At 46.3% G+C, this 21,219-nt stretch overlaps 1 protein-coding gene across 1 annotated transcript in view; it reads left to right on the top strand.

Moving 5' to 3' along the window:
- Positions 1 to 2,145: 2,145 nt before the first annotated feature.
- Positions 2,146 to 21,219, top strand: part of LOC129835410 (neurexin-2-beta-like) — a gene marked incomplete at its 5' end in the record, with an annotated part of 183,836 nt that continues 164,762 nt past the window's right edge. Inside the window, one exon of the mRNA XM_055901048.1 lies at positions 2,146 to 2,349. Within this exon, the coding sequence (XP_055757023.1) occupies positions 2,146 to 2,349 (204 nt within the window). The remainder of the gene's footprint in view (positions 2,350 to 21,219) is intronic.

Here is a 21,219-nt window from a genome sequence, read left to right as displayed (position 1 = left end):
AGGGTACCACATGAGGGAGGAGGATGTCTTCCCTGTAACGCACAGCATTGAGATGACAACAAGCTCAGTCCGATGATGCTGTGACACACCGCCCCAGACCATGACGGACCCTCCACCCTCAAATCGATCCCGCTCCAGAGTACAGGCCTCGGTGTAACGCTCATTCCTTCGACGATAAACGCAAATCCGACCATCACCCCTGGTGAGACAAAACTGCGACTCGTCAGTGAAGAGCACTTTTTGCCAGTCCTGTCTGGTCCAGTGACGGTGTGTTTGTGCCCGTAGGCGACGTTGTTGCCTGTGATGTCTGGCGAGGACCTGCCTTACAACAGGCCTACAAGCCCTCATTCCAGCCTCTCTCAGCCTATTGCGGACAGTCTGAGCACTGATGGAGGGATTGTGCGTTCCTGGTGTAACTTGGGCAGTTGTTGTTGCCATCCTGTACCTGTCCCGCAGGTGTGATGTTCGGATGTACCGATCCTGTGCAGGTCCTGTCTCCCTGTAACGCTGTTTTAGGTGTCTCACAGTGCGGACATTGCAATTTATTGCCCTGGCCACATCTGCAGTCCCAATGCCTCCTGCAGCATGCCCAAGGCACATTCAGGCAGATGAGCAGGGACCCTGGGCATCTTTCTTTGGGTGTTTTTCAGAGTCAGTAGAAAGGCCTCTTTAGTGTCCTAAGTTTTCATAACTCTGATCTACCGTCTGTAAGTTGTTAGTCTCTAACGACCGTTCCACAGGTGCATGTTCATTAATTGTTTATGGTTCATTGAACAGTCGTGGGAAACAGTGTTTAAACCCTTTACAATGAAGATCTGTGAAGTTATTTTGATTTTTACAAATTATCTTTGAAAGACAAGGTCCTGAAAAGGGATGTTTCTTTTTTTGCTGAGTTTGTATGAGGTGGTCGTCACCATCGTCTTTTCTATCGATTTATTGACAGTGCTTTGCATTCTACCCTGACAAATCAAGAAAGAGAGGTATTGATTGTTAAACTTTGCTCTGGGAATGACGTCTGGAATTGTCTATGGATTGCGTAGTGTTGATTTAATGTTAGTGTTAATGACTCTTTGTCATCTTCATCCTCATCCTCATCCCCATCATCATAATTTACATTTATCCCACAATGCCCTGCATTCTTCCCTGACAGATAGAGGGGAGAAATCGAAACCCTTTGTTGTGCATCTTCTTCCTCTAAGCCGGTTTTTCATGCTGTGGGCTAGTTATAGTATTTCAGTCACGCATCTTGTTTATTTAGAAAAGAAAATGAGATTGGAAGGCTGGGACCCAGAGAGCCGAGGCATCACGTGCTTCATGCTGAGGCGAATAGAGAGGGGGGGGGGGGGGGGACTCGCACCTGAGTGTGCGAGCTGCTGATACTGTTACAGCCTCTGTTCCTCAATCTCTCTACAACATGGCTGCCTTCATACCGACAGCCATTTTAGAGCAGTTTCCTTCCATGTATCTCCTCTCATCTTGAACTGCCCTGATGCCTTTGAGCAGGAACACTACAACAGAGCAAAGTGGTGTAGCGGTGGAACAGATGAACACTCTGCCTCGAACTGTTCTCTCACTGCCTTCATCAAATCAAGTGTATTTATACAGCCCTTCTTGCATGAGCTGATATCTCAAAGTGCTGTACAGAAACCCAGCCTAAAACCCCAAAACAGCAAGCAATGCTGTTTGTAGAAGCAATCACTAGGGGTAGAAGCACTTCATCACTTCCAACCATCGCATCGCACACCTCACCCCCTTTCCTAATTTCTTTCCCTCCCTCCTTCCTCTTCCTCATCCCTCCCTCCTCTTGCTCCTCCCTCTCTCCACCTGCTCTTCTGTCTCCCCTGCCACGCAGCGATAATTAGTCGGCGCCAGAAGAATACAACCAGGAGAAAGGGGAATTGGACTTGCCACGTTACTCTGTAGAAACGGAATGATTTTGATGTGAGATAATAGGCTCTGTCCCAGAAAGCACTGCTTTGTGTGCGCCATGTTAGGGAAGACATACCTGCTATGGCTCAACAGCAGACGACGACAAGCACCTACCTTGAACCAAAGCTATGTTTTCGATAGTTTGTTCTTTGGATTTGATCTTCCGCTGCACCACATGATATAGGTCTATGGAATAGTATCCATCATATATGACACATTGGCCCTCTTCTGTCCACAGCTGGGACAACCTACATCTTCGGGAGAGGAGGAGCCCTCATCACATACACCTGGCCCCCCAATGACCGGCCGAGCACGCGGGCAGACCGGCTGGCGGTGGGATTCAGCACACAGCTCAAGGAGGCCGTGCTGGTCAGGGTGGAGAGCGCAGAGGGACTGGGAGACTACCTGGAGCTGCACATAGTAAGTGACTACCTGCGGAACTGCGAGGGGTGATATAAGGGGGCATGGGTGGGGAGTTGGAGGCGGGAAATCATTGGCGGAGGAGTACATTTGTTTGCCTATTGGTGGGGTGAGTGGGTTGGAGGGACATACAGTATAAGGGGACAGTAGATTGGAGGGACACTTGGTTGGAGGGACAGCATGTGTCAAGAGATGGCTGTGGTTGAAGGGGTACAAGGGGACTGGGGACAGTGAGGATATGGTTGAGACACATTGAGGAGTGGTAGGTTGAGCTCATATGGTCCAAAGTTGGAGATGTACAGGTGAAAGTAACTACTCAAAGAACGATCATTGAGCAGCTCTTTACATCTCATTCACTCTTACCAAACTAGTAATTACTCCATCCCTGCCACTATGACTCTCATATGGTCTAGGTAAAAGGCATTTTAAAAGAGAACCCTGCCTAAGGATAACTTTATAAGGCAATTAAAGGACATCAGGCATTTTAAAAAGGCATTAATGCTGCCTGTAAATGGCTCGTTGACCCATGTGATCCCTGCCTACCGACGAGATTCAAAACCCATATTATTATTTTAATGGATGCCTTTCTGTTAATTATCTGCTCCCTGCCGAACCCACTGACTCTGTTCCTCTCAGCATGTCACCGGTGTCAAACACACACGCAAACACACGCACACGCGCACGCACGCACGCACACACGCACACACACACACACTTCGCCTGCAGCTATAAAGAGAGGCTTGTGCCAGCTGCTCTGCTAGCCAGTGCCTGTGCTTTTACGGTCTCTGTCTCCATGCTGCCTCTCTCACTCAGGGCTCACACTGACTAACTACAGCCTTCAAGGCAGAGTGGTAACAGTGTTGTTTTGCTCTCTCCTCTCCTCTTTTCATCTCCACCGTCATTCTCCCTACTTCAGCTTTCCTTAAAACCTATACAAAAACAGCCTAGGCCTACCTTAGGCTTTCTGAAAGAAGGCTGTAAGATAATGAATTGACATGGTAGGTATGACGGGGACAGCTCTGCTCTAGTGTGAAGATTAGATTGACAATAGAAATAGAAACAAATACACTCAACATGTCCATAAAGCATTTATCAGCGACGCTGATTATCGAGGGGGAGAGTGTTGGAAAGATGCTTCCAATACTGAGATACTATACTATTAGAATTTGAATGTAAAAAAAAAACAAACGACAACAAAAAACAGCTGGGCTATAAAGGAAGAAATCAATTCTGTCACATTATGCCATGCCAGGTTGGAGTGGAATGGCACATTGTCCATTTGACACAAACATTAGAGCGTTATAGGCCTCAGAGCCTGTACAACCTTGTTGACTACTGCTGAATAATTAATAAAGAGTCAGACACATCCAACGTTTTTTAAAAGAAGTCCAATTTGTTTACTAGCAAGCACTGAAAATGTGCATTGTTGAAAAGATAGTCCACACATCAAGCCTTTTTTTTGTTTTACTGTAGGGGCGTAGCCTATAGCACGCCTTACACCCTTGCGCATCATCAGTTGGGAGGAGGAGGAGATGCAGAAAGTTGAATAGAGAGACAAAGTTAGCAAAACAATTGCTAGTAATCATTAGTAAACACTCCTGCTATTAGGTCAAGTTTATCGACATGAAAATATAAAATAATTACAAATCCTAAAATGAATATAGTCCTATTTAAACGGTTTTAAGTGTTATTTTATTTTCATGACGTTACATGGTTATGGGGAGCGTTGCTGCACAGCTTCTTTCGAGTCTCTCCAGAGCTGTTTGATCAGGTTCAAGTCTGGGCTCTGGCTGGGCCACTCAAAGACATTCAGAGACTTGTCCCAAAGCCACTCCTGCGTTGTCTTGGCTTGGGGCTTAGGATCATTGTCCTGTTGGAAGGTGAACCTTCTCCCCTGTCTGAGGTCCTGAGTGTTCCGGAGGATGTTTTCATCAAGGATCTCTCTGTACTTTGCTCTGTTCATCTTTGCCTCGATCCTGACTTAGTCTCCCAGTCCCTGCCGCTGAAAAACATCCATGCAGCATGATGCTGCCACCACCATGCTTCACCGTAGGGATGGTGCCAGGTTTCCTCCAGACGTGACGCTTGGCATTGATCTTGGTTTCATCAGACCAGAGAATCTTGTTTCTCATGGTCTGATTGCCTTTAGGTGCCTTTTGGCAAACTCCAAGCGGGCTGTCATGCGCCTTTTACTGAGGAGTGGCTTCCGTCTGGCCACTCTACCATAAAGGCCTGATTGGTGGAGTGCTGCAGAGATGGTTGTCCTTCTGGAAGGTTCTCCCATCTCAACAGAGGGACTCTAGAGCTCTGTCAGAGTGAGCATCGGGATCTTTGTTACCTCCCTGACCAAGGCCCTTCTCCCCCGATTGCTCAGTTTGGCCTTTCCACAGATCTGTGCCTCGACACATTCCGCGGAGCTCTACGGACAATTCCTTCAACCTCATGGCATGGTTTTTGCTTTGACATGCACTGTCAACTGTGGGACCTTATATAGACAGGTGTGTGCCTTTCCAAATCATGCCCAATCAATTGAATTTACCAATCGAGTTGTAGAAACATCTCAAGGATGGTCAACGGAAACAGGATGCACCTGAGATCAATTTCGAGCCTCATAGCAAAGGGTCTGAATACTTATGTAATTAAGTTAAAGAAAAAAATTATAAGTTTGCTAAAATGTCTAAACTGGTTGTCGCTTTATCATTATGGGGTATTGTGTGTAGATTGCTGAGGATTTTTGATTGAATCCATTTTAGAATAAGGCTGAAAGTCAAGGGGTCTGAATACTTTCAGAAAGCACTGTATAAACAATTGCCTAAATGTGGGCACATTTTGCTGGGGGGAAATGAGGAGGTTCAGGATCATTCCCCCCACTGCTCATTCCCCCACGTATTTCCATGACAATTCCATTGTATTGGTGGAGTCCGATTGACCTCTTTACCGCATCTATGATTTGAATTAACTTTCTACATTACCATGGAAATCCAGCATCAGTCGATAGAACATTCCAAATTACCATGGAAATGATTGCATCACAATACCAGGCAGCCATTGCGAGTGTACTGTACAGTACCCATGAGTTTACTAGTCAAATTGTCGGGGTTAGAACTGCCAAGCCTGTTCTATTCATTCTATTTCTATGTGGGACACACACACACACCCCGACACACACAAAAAAATGGGAAGAGAACTGGCTCAGTGGTTGTATTTCATACCACAGGCCAAGGTCAAAACCAATGTCCTCACTGGTATGTAATTAATAATCATACTAATGCTAGCATATCTCAGCGGTTATTGACAGAAATCATATTGATAGTATTGCAATGGTAACCCATCTCAATCATCATTCAGTCAATGCGTACAATATTCACCACACAGCTCATAGATTTTCCAATTGATCAGTCCACAAGCAAGATTTCACCACTGAATCATCTCTTCACATACATTTGTATAGTAGCCTCCCTGTGTTATCACACTTTAACGGTTGGTTTGGATTTCCCATTGTTAAAGTCCATCCTGCCAATGATATACTAGACAACATACACATGGCCACTACTACTACTACTACTACTACTACTACTACTACTACTACTACTAATACTACTACTACTACTACTAATACTAATACTTGTACAGATCCACTGTCTCATCTGCCCAGCCATGCAATGTATAAACTTGATCTCCACTGTAGAAAGCATCTAGACAATATCTCCGACATTTGCAACATTGTTTCAATGTTGAAATTCAGGAGTTGGGACATGACAGACAGGCAGCTTTTCTCAGCCAGTTGAAATCGTAAATCCGCAATTTTATGTGTTTATACAAAGACATGTCAACAGTAAAACAGATCAAACTAAACAAAATGCAGTGTGTTGGCTGTCTTTCCAGCTTCAGTCTGAAGTGATTGTGTTAGCTAGCAAGGGGGAAGAGCCACCATAGCAACCTCAAAGTTCTGGAACTATTCGAGGGGTTGAGTTAAATGTGGAAGACACATTTCAGTTGAACGCATTCAGTTGCACAACTGACTAGGTATCCCCCTTTCCCTAACCAGCACTTTGGTAGTTTTGCTTTACATGGCATTCAATACGAAGAGAAGGCTTAAAATTGCACTTGACAACCAGTGTTAGTGCATGTAGCATCATGTTTCGATGAAAAATGTATGGTTTGGGAAAGAATCTGGCTTTTTAATGCTGGTAACCCGTTGTATAAAAGCAATAGTAAACTCAAGACCATTTGTTATGGACTCGAGCTTCTCTTCGTGGCTATGGTCACTGACCACGCCACTGCCATGATAAAAATGTCATAACACACGGCCTCTCATGTAGTATTGCTTAAATATCACCCAGCCTTCCATACCACACTATATCACATCGGCTTCCATGACAGTTCATTGCCTTGTATCATCACAGTGTCCTCCTGCCAGTATATTAGTGTGCGTCCTGAATGGCACCCTATTCCCTATATAGTGCACTACTTTTGAATAGAGCCCTATGGGTTATATAGGTAATAGGGTTCCATTTGAGACGCTGGCAGTATACCACTGTGTCAGTGTTAGTGAATCATTGGTGTGTAGGTTTCATTATAGGGCTGATGAGCGCTGGTACGACCCTGCCCTCCCCTTTCTGGACGTCTGAGCAGCTCCCTGCTTTACTGAATTGAATACCTCCTTCCCTCCCTCCCTCCGTCTCATTTCTCATTCATTCTCTCATTATTGTTGATTCCATCTCTTTCTCGCTCGTGCTCTCGTCCTCATTCAGTCTCACACATTCTTGTCCTCCTTCTCTCCGCCTTCCCTCTGTCCCCCATCACGTCAGACCATCAGCCTCTCTCCCAGCTCTGCTCTTGCACCAGTCCCACTGCAATTACATTTGATTTGCTCTGCGCTCCTCCTGAGTCATTCACCCAAATGACTCCCCCCCCCCCCCCCCCCCATGCAACAGTGTCTGGGCCTCTTTAATTACTATTAGCTCCCTGGTAGAGGACAAGCAGAGTCAAATTAAGACCAGGACTTAGGGGGCTTTACCTATGTGATATGCATTGGCTCTATCTCTCGCTCACAGCACCCCACCCTGCACACACACACACACACTAATCCAGAGAAGGAGAGACACACACATACATGCACGTGCACACACACACACCCAAAGCACAGGCACGCACTGTCTGTCAATGTCGCACAAACACAGACACCCCCTCTCTCTTTCGTGTTCTCCCTCTTTCACACACACACACACACACACACACACACACACACACACACACACACATACACACACACACACACACACACACACACACATGCGTGAACACACATACTGTATACACACAAACACAAACCAGGGCTGGACATACAAGGCTGCCACCAGGGCTGGACATACAAGGCTGCCCGCTGGCCCACAGATATTTTGGAAATCTCCGGGCCAGTCAACCATCTACATCTTGGGTCAGTGAACAGAAATTATGCTATTTTGAATGTAGGCTATATAATTCCTGGGGGGAAAAAACATTATGTCGATTATTTATCACGTGCGCACAGCACACAAAGCCTAGTTTGAGCGGAATAATCTGTCGGACAGCAAGAGCACGCAGCTCTCAACTGGTTGTCATGTGGAGCAGCTCACAGAAGAAATAACGACAGCGGTAGAGTAGGTAGGAAAGATGCAAATGCTAAGTTAACAATGGGTTTGCAAACCAGGTATTTCAAAGGTTTAGTCCAAAGTCTTGGTTGAATCTTTGCGATGGGCAATTCAGTCATGATGCGCTTTTTGAAATAACATTTCTAAAGGCATCCCCCCCCCCAAAAAAACTTCTCAATTAAATGTTGACTACTAAGTAGGCCTACCTGGCACAATGATATCATGATGATTTGTATTAACCACGGGGCATTTGTTTTGTGAACTCTGACGTCACATGTAACCTACACTGGACATTGTACAGTACAAAAACACAGCTAGCAAAACAATTGAATTAAAGGGCAACTACACCCTTCAATTTTTAGATATTTTTTACTATTTTTTCCAGACCTCAAATGTGGTCTCCTAATGTGGTTTAAGCATTGTTGTGGACTTAGAGCATCTCCCTAAAAAAAAAACTTTATGATTAAAGGAAATTAATGGAAAGAAAAGATAAAACTGACTTTATAGTGCCATACAACTGTAGACTGCTGACAGTTCAAAATTAAAGATACAATTAAAATTTTGTGCGCATCATCCGCTTCCCTGGACCAGTATTGTTTTCATTCGGGACAGTAGCTTTAAGTTGCCACTGGCCCTGTGTGCCACTGGCAAATTTATCTGAATGTCAAGCCCTGCACACACTGTCTGTCACTGTCACAGGGGCCAAATCTTCAGTGTCTGTGTCTCACATCTCACTGACATTTCCCATGAGCCTCAAGGGGATGATAGAAAGAGACTGGGTGAACGTATGGTACTGTAGCTGATAAGAATGCCCAACTTCCTCCCCGTCCTGTTGCCTCAGGGCCTGGGACCTGTCTCTGAAAGGCCCAATGCATTACTCATCCACAAATAGTAACCTCTGGGGTAACTCGATAGAGCTTTGTAGGGGAAATGTCTGTAGAATACAGAGTACAGACTATGCTCTGTGCTCTCTCTTTTAAGGCAGCATGGAGATAAGATTTTTTTCTCCTCCCACTGGCTGTGTCCCAAAAAGCACCCTACTTTCTACATAGTGCACTACTTTTGACCAGAGTCCCATATGGCTCTGGTCAAAAGTAGTGCACTATATAGGGAACAGGGTGCCCTTGGGGATGCATCACCGTGTGTTTTCATATGGCTCATTATTCATCAACTCAACAGCATCCAGTTTGGAGTGATGAGTCACTGATGATGCTGATAGCACACTTGTCAGTCATGTTTTAGGAGCAATTTCCTTGTTAACTTGCATTACCATCATGGTGAATAGCCAATTTAGCTGAATAATAGGTGATTTGTAGACCATTCGCCATAGTTCCAAGTTAAGCTGACAAGCCAGACTGTATCCAAACTTCTAACTGAGAAAAGGAGGGATAGAAAGTCGGCGTGTATCTATAGTCCTAACAAATGACAGTGAGTTGTCACGGCAACGGCCCCATCGGAAATGGCCCTCATCTGCAGTTACCGAGCCGACCAGGAGTCTGTTATTCAACAAGGTTTCCTGGGTCATCGCTTTAAATAAGCCAAGCGCTGATTTCATGTTAGAGGTCTATTCCTCAGAAGACCCAGCTAGTGTCTAGTGTGACGGGCGACAGGTCCTCATAAATGATGGAGAAGTGTGTTTCAGGGTCATGGTGAAATAGATAGCAATCGTCCCTCGCGAGATGGTATCTTTCTCTCTCTCTCGCTCGCTCTCTTTTGAAGCATTCCTTTGGCCGTAATGTTCCTTTTGCGGCTCCTTCTTACAGGGAAGGGATTTGTAAGTGGAATTTTTTTCTTTGGACGTCTTGGTGATAGCTGGGAAGAGGTGACTAGCTAACGGAAGCGTTCGGAAGTGTTCCTCGGAGCGCCAGAGTTTTTTTCTCTTCCGTTCGGAACGCTGAAGATGTTGGTGCCAGATAAAGGTAGATTGGCGGTGCAGATAAAACTGTCAAGGAGAAGCAGCTCCTTTTATCCTCTCTCCATCCCTGTCAGCCCCCTTCGCTGTGAAGATCGGCACGCGCGCGCACACACACACCTACACTCTTACACGCATAGTCACATACACCCACACACACTAATTCTCTACGGCACACACACATTCTCTCTCCTTATATTTCTTCCTCTCACCTTATTTATATTTTGCTACCCCACACCTGTTTCCCTCTTAAACGAGTGTCACTTTTAAAAATCGCTCCCCTTCATCATGCCTAGGGAGGAATCGCAAGCCAAACATGCGTGTGTTTGTGTGTGCGTGCGTGCGTGTGTGCTTGATAAATGCTCTGCCGGCAGAGTGGGGCCAGCGGTCACCGGCAGTAACGAGATAGGGCCCTGGTGGGTTTGGCAGGGGCCTCTCCTTGGCATGTGAGGGGCCGGACACCTATCGATTAATCCTGCCTTTGTGGCCTACTAATAAAGCCTCGCCTGACAGCCTCCACCTGGCTCTCCGTGCTCTCCTTGGTCTTCCTGCCTCTGCAGGGGGTTGGGGACTTTCTCCCCTCCATGAGGAGCTGCTTGGAGGTCAATGCCCCACACATGTCTGGGGTGCTTTGCGGAATACCAGAGATGCATAAATATGGCGGCCCCCAGACACTTACCACAAATGCCCCGTTTGCTAAGTTCTCCATGTCATGCATGTTCTCTGTATTGTGCATTGCTCTCCATTTCTCTTTTTTTGTATTGTCATTAGCACAGTACACATGATCTCAATTTTAGCTCCAAGAGGGAGGTAATTTGATCAACCCGAAAAATGTGATTGTGCTAATTTATTGGTGCATTGATCCATGTCAAACGCCGTAGTTTCAAAACTCAGTGCATAGTGCTAAAACAATGACGTCATATCTGGATTACAACATCTTAATGCACCTTCGCCATTACCATCGATTAGTTTCAGGCACACTAGAGGATGTGGTCAAAGCCCTGGGGGCCATTTTGGCTCCACAGCTGCAGGATATACTATCGTCTTTGCCGTTTCTGTGTGGAATCAGAGACTGAACCAAAAGGACCGGATGAAGTCGAAGCAAAGAATGGGCAGATAGATCCTTTAACCATTTCCAGTTTGGACATATTCAGACAAATACAGGCAACCACCCAGGTAGGCTAGGCACATAGTCACACAGTTAGCGAACACGGTGGATAAGTAGAGAGCACAGAACCGATCCCTTGTTGTGTTTGTAGTGGCAGTGGTGGGTTAGCGGTGGCGATAAGGCTGCGAGTGCCCAGTGAGTTCTGGGTGAAAGGAAATGGATTGCCTCCCCAGGATCGATAAGCTATTAAAGGAGCAGGGAGACAGGACTGTCCTGCTGTATCCTGATTGGTCTAATGACCTGGGGGGGGGGGGGGGGGATACAGCACAGCGCCCATACACCTCCTACAGATACCCCTCTATCTACCAGAAATGGGTTCGAGTAGTATTTGTTTTATTACAAGTACGCCGAGAGGTTTGATTGAGCCTGCCGAGACGGCCGCCTAGATGGCTCAAGATGGACGCGGTTTGCACTTTTGGGACGGCTCCATCGATTCCTTTGCATCTCTTTCTACTCATCCACATCGCACTTCTGATCACACTTCTGATCACACTTGGGACCAATACAGCTTCATTACAATGGCATACAGCCAGTATAAATTCCAGTCCGGGTGGTGGAATTAGTATTTAGTTTAGTCATTGTGTAAGGCTGCATCTGGAACGTGTTATATTGTATTTAGCCGCAGCAGCAGCAGCTCCTGCTCACAACGTGATGTGCTTTTCATCTGGCAGATAAATTGAATTGGGAGTTAATCCAATACAACTGTGACTCTCTCAACGCAGGATTCGGGTTTCTTGTTTTTCTTCTCGTTGACACGCAACCTTAACGTTTCTGTGGATCGGCGTGGAAGTGGTTTTTGCCAGAAAGTCTATTGGCGAGCCCCTAAGTCCCTGTTCAGAGAAATGGATAGAGGGGGAAAAGTGAAAGGGAGAGGGAGAGAATGGGTAGATTATGAATGACCAGCCTCTCTCCTCTTCTGTCCTGTCCTTTTCTGTGATGCCCTGAAGAGAGAGCTGCTGTACATTTCCGCTTTGGGTCGCTCCTCAAATGTCACCACTGCAGCTCCAGCCATGTAATCCCCTGTAGCAGTACTTTAGCTGGGCCTGTATGTCCCTCCCTGCTTCTCTCTGTCCATCCACTTTGGCTGCAACGTACGTTCTATGACTAAAACAAAACGCAAAATGTTTCTGTATTGACTTTGAGCCAAACTGTTCCTCAACTCTCCTCTAAACCTTCTCCCTACGGATGAGTAACCCTCAGTGACGTTCTGTTTTCTGACTGAGGTTGTGGACTCCCGATGGGCAGCAGTGGATTTGTTTTCTGTCTCTGGAGCCAGTCAACCACACAGAGAGTGTATCTCAGAAAAATTGAAAGAGAGGAACTGGGAGAGACAGAGAGGGGGAGCAGGAGAGAGAGAGAGAGAGCGAGAGGGGAGAGAGAAATGGAGAGAGGTGGTAGGGATAGATAGGGGAAAGAGAGACAAGACTTTAGGGCAAAGAGTGAGAGGATGCAATGTAGCGAGAGTTGGAGGGGAAAGAGGGCAAATGGAGAGAGAGATGTTTATCTCTGTTCAGCCATGCAGAGTTCACACGCACTCGTGTGTGGGTCCAAACACTCAACGTAACCAAAGCCCCGAAACCAGTCTGCCGAGAGCACCCTCGATTTAAACTACTGCCGCCCTCGCCGCCGCCCTCCTCTCCGTTGTTGACAAACCCGAACAAAGCCCTACGTAATTCAACATCAGTGGGGCATTGTTTAATTGTTTTTTTGTTATTAAGAATAGATGCGTCTCTGTCAATAGACATGTTCACTGAATAGCACATTATACTCTTGAAAGGGAAGTGGAGATAAAGGTGGAAAATGTTTTGTTTTATTCAAATTCCTCATGAGGCATAAGCTTGAGCAGGATGGGAATGGCTGCCATGTTGTATATTTAGATCTTCTTCTAGCCTTGGCGAAGTGATAACTAGACAGCCAACTGCCGCTCCCTCTGCCAATTCTCTACTCAGCAAGAGAACAGAACTGGAGCCTTTCCATTGGCCCTCCCTCTACCAGTGAAGTTGAGCTTTAGTCGGACCCTGGTCAGAGTGGGTTGGTCACAGGGTTGGAGATTATTAAAGTTTGCAGTGAGTGAGTGACGGAGTGAGTGAGTGAGTGAGTGAGTGAGTGAGTGAGTGAGTGAGTGACCGTTGTAGACGGCATGCCCAGAACTCGTGTATGGCTTTCCTCCCGGGCATTCCCTTTCATTTGAGCCCTCGTTTAACAGGCAATTAATTTGTGTTGTTTGGATAAAGAGGAGACCAAGGTATAGAGGAGTAGGAGGAAGATGGAGGTTGATACACTGCATGACCATGGTATGTGGACACCTGCTATAACAACCTCCACTCTTCTGGGGGGGGGGGGGGGGCACAAGAGCATTAGTGAGGTTGGGCTCTGATGTTGGGCGATTAGGCCTGGCTTGCAGTCGGCGTTCCAATTCATCCCAATGGTGTTCGATGGAGTTGAGGTCAGGGCTCTGTGCAGGCCAGTCAAGTTATTCCACACCGATCTCAACAAACTATTTCTGTATGGACCTCGCTTTATGGATGGGGGCATTGTCATGCTGAAACAGGAAAGGGCCTTCCCCAAACTGTTGCCACAGAGTTGGAACCGCAGAATCGTCTAGAATGCCATTGTATTCTGTCGTGTTAAGATTTCCCTTCACTGGAACTAAGGGGCCTAGCCCGAACCATGAAAAACAGACCCAGACCATTATTCCTCCTCCAAACTTTACAGTTGGCACTATGCATTCGGGCAGGTAGCGTTCTCCTGGCATCAACCAAACCCAGATTTGTTTGTCGGACTGCCAGATGGTGAAGCGTGATTCATCACTCCAGAGATCGTCTTTCCACTGCTCCAGAGTCCAATGGCGGCGAGCTTTACACCACTCTAGCCGATGCTTGGCATTGCGTACGGTGATCTTAGGCTTGTGTGCGGCTGCACGGCCATGGAAACCCATTTCTTGAAGCTCCCAACAAACAATTATTGTGCTGACGTTGCTTCCAGAGGCAGTTTGGAACTCGGTAGTGAGTATTACAACAAGAGAACAGATGATTTTTGCGCACTACGCGATTCAGCACTCGACGGTCCCGTTCTGTGAGTTTCCACTTCCCAGTAACAGCTCTTACAGTTGACCGGGGCAGCTCTAACAGGAACTAACTTGTTAGAAGATGGCATCCTATGACGGTGTCACGTTGAAAGTCACTGAGCTCTTCAGTAAGGTCATTGTCTATGGCGATTGCATGGCTATGTGCTCCATTTTATACAGCTGTCAAAAACGGGTGTGGCTGAAATAGACCAATCCACAGAGGTGTCTACATACTTTTGTACATATAGTGTATCTTCCCTGCCTCTGCATGCTGTATCAGAGATGTGTTTATGAAAATTCTCTCTCTCTCTCTATTCATCTCCCTCTCCCCCCTCTCTCTTTCTTTCTCTGTCTCTATGTCTTCTCTCTCTCCCTCCCTCTCTCGCGTATCTAAGAGAGCTTTCACCCTAATCCTGGAGGTTTGACTGATATGAGTGATTGAGGTTATAGCTCAGTGAACAGAGAGAGAGGGGGGCGTTTTCCCCTCTTCTCTTCCCCCCGCCATGGGATTCCTTTGTTGGCAATATCAGAGGTAGGAAGCTCAGATTGGCCCTAAAGGAGTGTGTGTGTGTGCGCGTGCGTGCGTGCGTGTGTCAACCCCTAAAAGAGCCTTCTACCACCACGTTGTGCTCTGAATCTTTCATGTGCTATCACCGGCCCCTCTGATAAGGTGCAAATATTATTCTGTAACAGCGGTTATTGCTATGCCAAACCCGCTGTTAGGACCACTTTAGATTGGATTTGGAGGCTGAGCTGGGCTGTAGTGCAGCGGCGGGGAGAAAGGGATAGGGCCGCGAAGGGATGCTGAGAGTGGGTTATGTTTTGCTGTAGGTATATGCAGCAGGCAGACAGATATGCAATCCAATTGCTTGGCTCCCATACAGAATGTGCTCAGTGATGTGCAACGGCAGCACATGCTCATATGTACACACTCTCTGGGATCTCCTCCTCACTTCCTCTCTCTCCATCTGTATCTGTTTATCTCCTCTCTCGCGCGTTCTCTCTCAATCTCTCTCCAACACACACCTTTGGTGGACTCGGTTACCTTCATAAAGATACAAGAGGAGGAAGAGAGAGGAAGGAAGATGAATGTAAAGAGGAGGAGGAGAGAGCTGGAGTAATGATGAGCAGGAGAGAAAGATGTCAAGAGGTGAGGCGAAAAGGAGTGAGAGAGGTAGATGAAGAGAGGGGAGGCGAGGAGAGATGGGCTGGGTGGATATGTTTATGCGGCAGAGGCAGAGGTCCTGTGGGAGCTCCCGGCCCTGGAAGAGCGCCACACACACACACACACACACACACACACACACACACACACACACACACACACACTACCTGACTGCGGCAAAAAGACACAGAGCAGCAGGCAAGCACTATGCCTCTCTGAATCACCCCTCACCCCATACCACCCACTTGTCTTGACTTGGTTCCGTCCAATCCTTTTCCATCCAATCCTCACAGCCTCAGTCAGTTGGAGTTTTAACTATGGCTTACTCCACCGTTCACCTCTGAGGCGGCGAGACAGAAAAAAAATTCATCAACACAAGTCATCTCATGTTTCATACTTCCCCCAACATCAGCATTCAATTTGATGAGAGAGTTGGAGAAAATACATCAAACCGCTCTCATTAACCACGTTTCCATCCACAGTTTTTATGCGAGCACAGTCATACCATATAAAAAAAAGAATCACGACAGCTGTGATGGAAACAGGAAGTTTCTGTACAATTTTATAAATGCCAACAGATCACTTGTTCTTTCGACATGTTGGGATCTTTTTGTGTCGGTAAAATTTATTCAAATTCAATTTTAAAATCACATTTTTATTATACAAACAACAGGTGCTTACTTACAGGCAGAATACAATAAAAAATAAAAAATAATAATAATAGAAAAATAATAACACTAGGAATAAATACACAATGATTAACGATAATTTGGCTATATTCACGGGGAACCAGTACCGAGTCGATAGGGGTACGAGGTACAGTTGAAGTCGGAAGTTTACATACACTTAGGTTGTCATTAAAACTTGTTTTTCAACAACTTGTTAACAAATTACAGTTTTAGCAAGTCGGTTAGGACATCTACTTTGTGGATGACACAAGTCATTTTCCCAACAATTCTTTACAGACAGATTATTTCACTTATAATTCACTGTATCACAATTCCAGTGGGTCAGAAGTTTACATACACATACAAGTTGACATACAAGTTGACTGTGCCTTTAAACAGCTTGGAAAATTCCAGAAAATTATGTCATGGCTTTAGAAGCTTCTGATAGGCTAATTGACATAATATGAGTCAGTTGGAGGTGTACCTGTGAATGTACACTGCTCAAAAAAATAAAAGGAACACTTAAACAACACAATGTAACTCCAAGTCAATCACACTTCTGTGAAATCAAACTGTCCACTTAGGAAGTAACACTGATTGACAATAAAGTTCACATGCTGTTGTGCAAATGGAATAGACAACAGGTGGAAATTATAGGCAATTAGCAAGACACCCCCAATAAAGGAATGGTTCTGCAGGTGGTGACCACAGACCACTTCTCAGTTCCTATGCTTCCTGGCTGATGTTTTGGTCACTTTTGAATACTGGCGGTGCTTTCACTCTAGTGGTAGCATGAGACGGAGTCTAAAACCCACACAAGTGGCTCAGGTAGTGCAGCTCATCCAGGATGGCACATCAATGCGAGCTGTGGCAAGAAGGTTTGCTGTGTCTGTCAGCGTAGTGTCCAGAGCATGGAGGCGCTACCAGGAGACAGGCCAGTACATCAGGAGACGTGGAGGAGGCCGTAGGAGGGCAACAACCCAGCAGCAGGACCGCTACCTCCGCCTTTGTGCAAGACGGAGCAGGAGGAGCACTGCCAGAGCCCTGCAAAATGACCTCCAGCAGGCCACAAATGTGCATGTGTCTGCTCAAACGGTCAGAAACAGACTCCATGAGGGTGGTATGAGGGCCGACGTCCACAGGTGGGGGTTGTGCTTACAGCCCAACACCGTGCAGGACATTTGGCATTTGCCAGAGAACACCAAGATTGGCAAATTCGCCACTGGCGCCCTGTGCTCTTCACAGATGAAAGTAGGTTCACACTGAGCACATGTGACAGACGTGACAGTCTGGAGACGCCGTGGAGAACGTTCTGCTGCCTGCAACATCCTCCAGCATGACCGGCTTGGTGGTGGGTCAGTCATGGTGTGGGGTGGCATTTCTTTGGGGGGCCGCACAGCCTTCCATGGGCTCGCCAGAGGTAGCCTGACTGCCATTAGGTACCGAGATGAGATCCTCAGACCCCTTGTGAGACCATATGCTGGTGCGGTTGGCCCTGGGTTCCTCCTAATCCAAGACAATGCTAGACCTCATGTGGCTGGAGTGTGTCAGCAGTTCCTGCAAGAGGAAGGCATTGATGCTATGGACTGGCCCGCCCGTTCCCCAGACCTGAATCCAATTGAGCACATCTGGGACATCATGTCTCGCTCCATCCACCAACGCCACGTTACACCACAGACTGTCCAGGAGTTGACGGATGCTTTAGTCCAGGTCTGGGAGGAGATCCCTCAGGAGACCGCCACCTCATCAGGAGCATGCCCAGGCGTTGTAGGGAGGTCATACAGGCATGTGGAGGCCACACGCACTACTGAGCCTCATTTTGACTTGTTTTAAGGACATTACATCAAAGTTGGATCAGCCTGTAGTGTGGTTTTCCACTTTAATTTTGAGTATGACTCCAAATCCAGACCTCCATGGGTTGAGAAATTTGATTTCCATTGATAATTTTTGTGTGATTTTGTTGTCAGCACATTCAACTATGTAAAGCAGGGGTGTCAAACTCATTCCACGGAGGGCCTAGTGTCTGCAGGTTTTTGGTTTTTCCTTTCAATAAAGCCCTAGACAACCAGGTGTGGGGAGTTCCTAACTAATTAGTGATGTTAATTCATCAATCAAGTATAAGGGAGGAGCGAAAACCCGCAGACACTCGGCCCCCCGTGGAATGAGTTTGACACCTGTGATGTAAAGAAAAAAGTATTTAATAAGAATATTTCATTCATTCAGATCTAGCATGAGTTATTTTAGTGTTCCCTTTATTTTTTTGAGCATTGTATTTCAAGGCCTACCTTCAAACTCAGTGCCTCTTTGCTTGACATCATGGGAAAATCAAAAGAAATCAGCCAAGACCTCAGAAAACAAATTGTAGACCTCCACAAGTCGGGTTCATCCTTGGGAGCAATTTCCAAACGCCTGAAGGTTGCGACGCAACTTTGTTTCCAAACGCAACTTCTTTGCGAAAAGTGCAAATCAATCACAGAACAACAGCAAAGGACCTTGTGAAGATGCTGGAGGAAACACGCACAAAAGTATCTATGTCCACAGTAAAAACGAGTCCTATATCAACGTAACCGGAAAGGCCGCTCAGCAAGGAAGAAGCCACTGCTTCAAAACAACCATAAAAAGCCAGATTACGGTTTGCAACTGCACATGGGGACAAAGTTGGTACTTTTGAGAAAAATGTCCTCTGGTCTAAAGAAAAAAAAATAGAACTGTTTGGCCATAATGACCATCGTTATGTTTGGAGGGAAAAGGGGGAGGCTTGCAAGCTGAAGAACACCATCCCAACCATGAAGCACAGTGGTGGCAGCATCATGTTGTGGGGGTGCTTTGCTGCAGGAGGGACTGGTGCACTTCACAAAATAGATGTGTAATTATGCGAGAAATTGCAGAGGAAACTCCTATATTCGTAAATATTATATAATAACCATCATATCTAAGTCAACTTTATCTCCCGCGGTGATATGGTGTGTGGTCCTCCCACTACGACTCGGGAAACCATTCAGTTTATTAGGCTGCAGATGAAATAAGTTATGATGAACTTCACAGGGTGGTGAAAGTGCAAGTTGATCTCGATGCTCCTTTCCAATAAATATCGAGGGTCTCATTCTGGTGACATGATTGATGCCTGACTGCCGTTTAACAAGTAAAATATTCTCACTCCTATCCATAATAATTTCATCAGGTAGACTAGCCGACACGCACAGCTGACCCACGCTGTATCTGTGAGTCGTTGGCTTAGAGAGCACTTTTCAAGACCAGAGTAGACACATTTGCTTTTTAACGCAATGCGATGGAAACACATTGAACTTCAGATTTTAGTTCGTTACATGAAAACAACAGCGAAAAAAGAACATTTTGTACTACGTCATTACGTACTGGTTTTTATCCCCAACATGTCAGTTGGGTGGAAACACATCACTGGTAGGAAAATGCGCATATTTTCTTTATGCGGATTTTAGAGTATTTGTATGTCGCTAATTGGATGGAAACCTAGCTAGTCACTTTGATTCATTACGGCTGTATCTGCTACTCAGTCAGCTCCCCCTCACTGTCATTCAGCATTGGGCTGGACCTAGGGAATAGACAAACACACACACACACACACACACACACACACACACACACACACACACACACACACCCACACACACACACACACACACACACACACACACACACACACACACACAGAGCCAAGCACTACCACCACCACTGGCACACAAATGACTCTAGCACAAAACAAAAGCTTTCGTTTTCCCACTCAAATGGTGGGGCTTTCTCCCGTCAGCTTTAAAAAATAAATAAAAAAAATGGAATGGAGAAAAGTTTCTCCTCTTGCCACTCATTTCCAATGCATGAGGACTTGTGAACGAGGAAGGAAGGAACCAACAAGCTCTAACATTAAAATCCCAGTGTGGGTTTCTGCGGTGGAATTCACGGAGACGCAGAGTCAACAAGCGGCTCGTCAGAACTCACTAACGCTTTGATTTGCATCTAAGGGAATATGCTGGTGTGTGTGCCTACTTCCCCTGAATTTAGGGGAAAGCAAACACACACACACACACCCCCACACACACACACTGCATAACAAGGCTCTGGAGGCGGTAGAGCTCTTTCCATTCGGATGAACCGCTAGAAAGTTCTACGTGATTTAGCGATTCATGTCACCGTCACCCCATCATGGCTACATGTGCAGGGAGGAGATCGGAAGCAGAGAGCTCCGGGTTCATCATTCATTGAACACTGCCTGAGGGAAGAAGGGAAACCATAATCGTAGTGTCTGTCTCCCATTCTGTTGTCTCTCTTTCCCACTCAGTCAGAACAACCAACTTGAATGATTCATTCCACGCCATTGGCAATCTGTGTTTTTGAAGAGATGTTCTGTACTTCCGCTTCTTTCTTTTGTACTCCGTAATTGTTAGCGTACACGCTTAACGTGTCTGTGAGCGAACAGTGAGAAAGTGGACTGGCAATATAAAGAGGCTTTGTGGGCAACAGGACGTCTGCCAGATGCAATATGTGAGGGGGCTGAGAGAGGGGTGGAGCAAATGAAAGATACTCTTCTCCTCTGCAAGTCCAATTTCCAGGAAGTGAGCCCACCTCATCAGGCAACCTGCAGCGCCCAAATGGTGTCCTCGTTAAATAACAAATACTGCAGCCCCTTAAAACTAAGTCAGCAAACAGACAGGAGGACCCCCCCCCCCCCCCTCTCTCTCTCGTTATATCGTTCTCTTGTGCTCTCTCTTTCTCTCTCATTATATTGTTCGCTTGTGCTCCCTCTCTCTCTCGTTATATCGTTGTCTTGTGCTCCCTCTCTCTCTCTACTGAGTTAGGTGTACCAACACTTATTTTAACACCATGTTCCAGGCATGGCTGACGAGGTGAAGGGGAGTTAGAGCCTGTTAGTCAGGAAGGAGTTCCGGTAAAATAAAATAATGTCCAAAGTCTGAGTCGGACCGGGGCGGATGGAGGATGTCACAGTGGCTGGAGACTGTGTCTTAGAGAGACTTTGGTGGGGACAAAGAAATCTTATCATGCAAGATGTCACTGGTGGAAAGAAGGAGACCGATTTAGACAAAGACTTGACAATTGCAGAGAGGGGACTGAGGAGAGAAAGTTGTACTGGGTGGAGGATGTGATTGCAGGAGATGTTTTTTTTAGAAGAATAGAACAATGGCAGTTGACAACGGGGCAGGCGTTCACTTGTATTGTAATACGTCGGGAGAGGCCTTAGACTGACCGCAGCCTTCTCTGGTCT

Source organism: Salvelinus fontinalis, chromosome 36 (genome assembly GCF_029448725.1).
Source record: "Salvelinus fontinalis isolate EN_2023a chromosome 36, ASM2944872v1, whole genome shotgun sequence".
Taxonomy (NCBI): Eukaryota; Metazoa; Chordata; class Actinopteri; order Salmoniformes; family Salmonidae; genus Salvelinus; species Salvelinus fontinalis.
The sequence above is the reverse complement of the archived record's forward strand: the minus strand, read 5'-3'. Positions and strand labels throughout refer to the sequence as shown.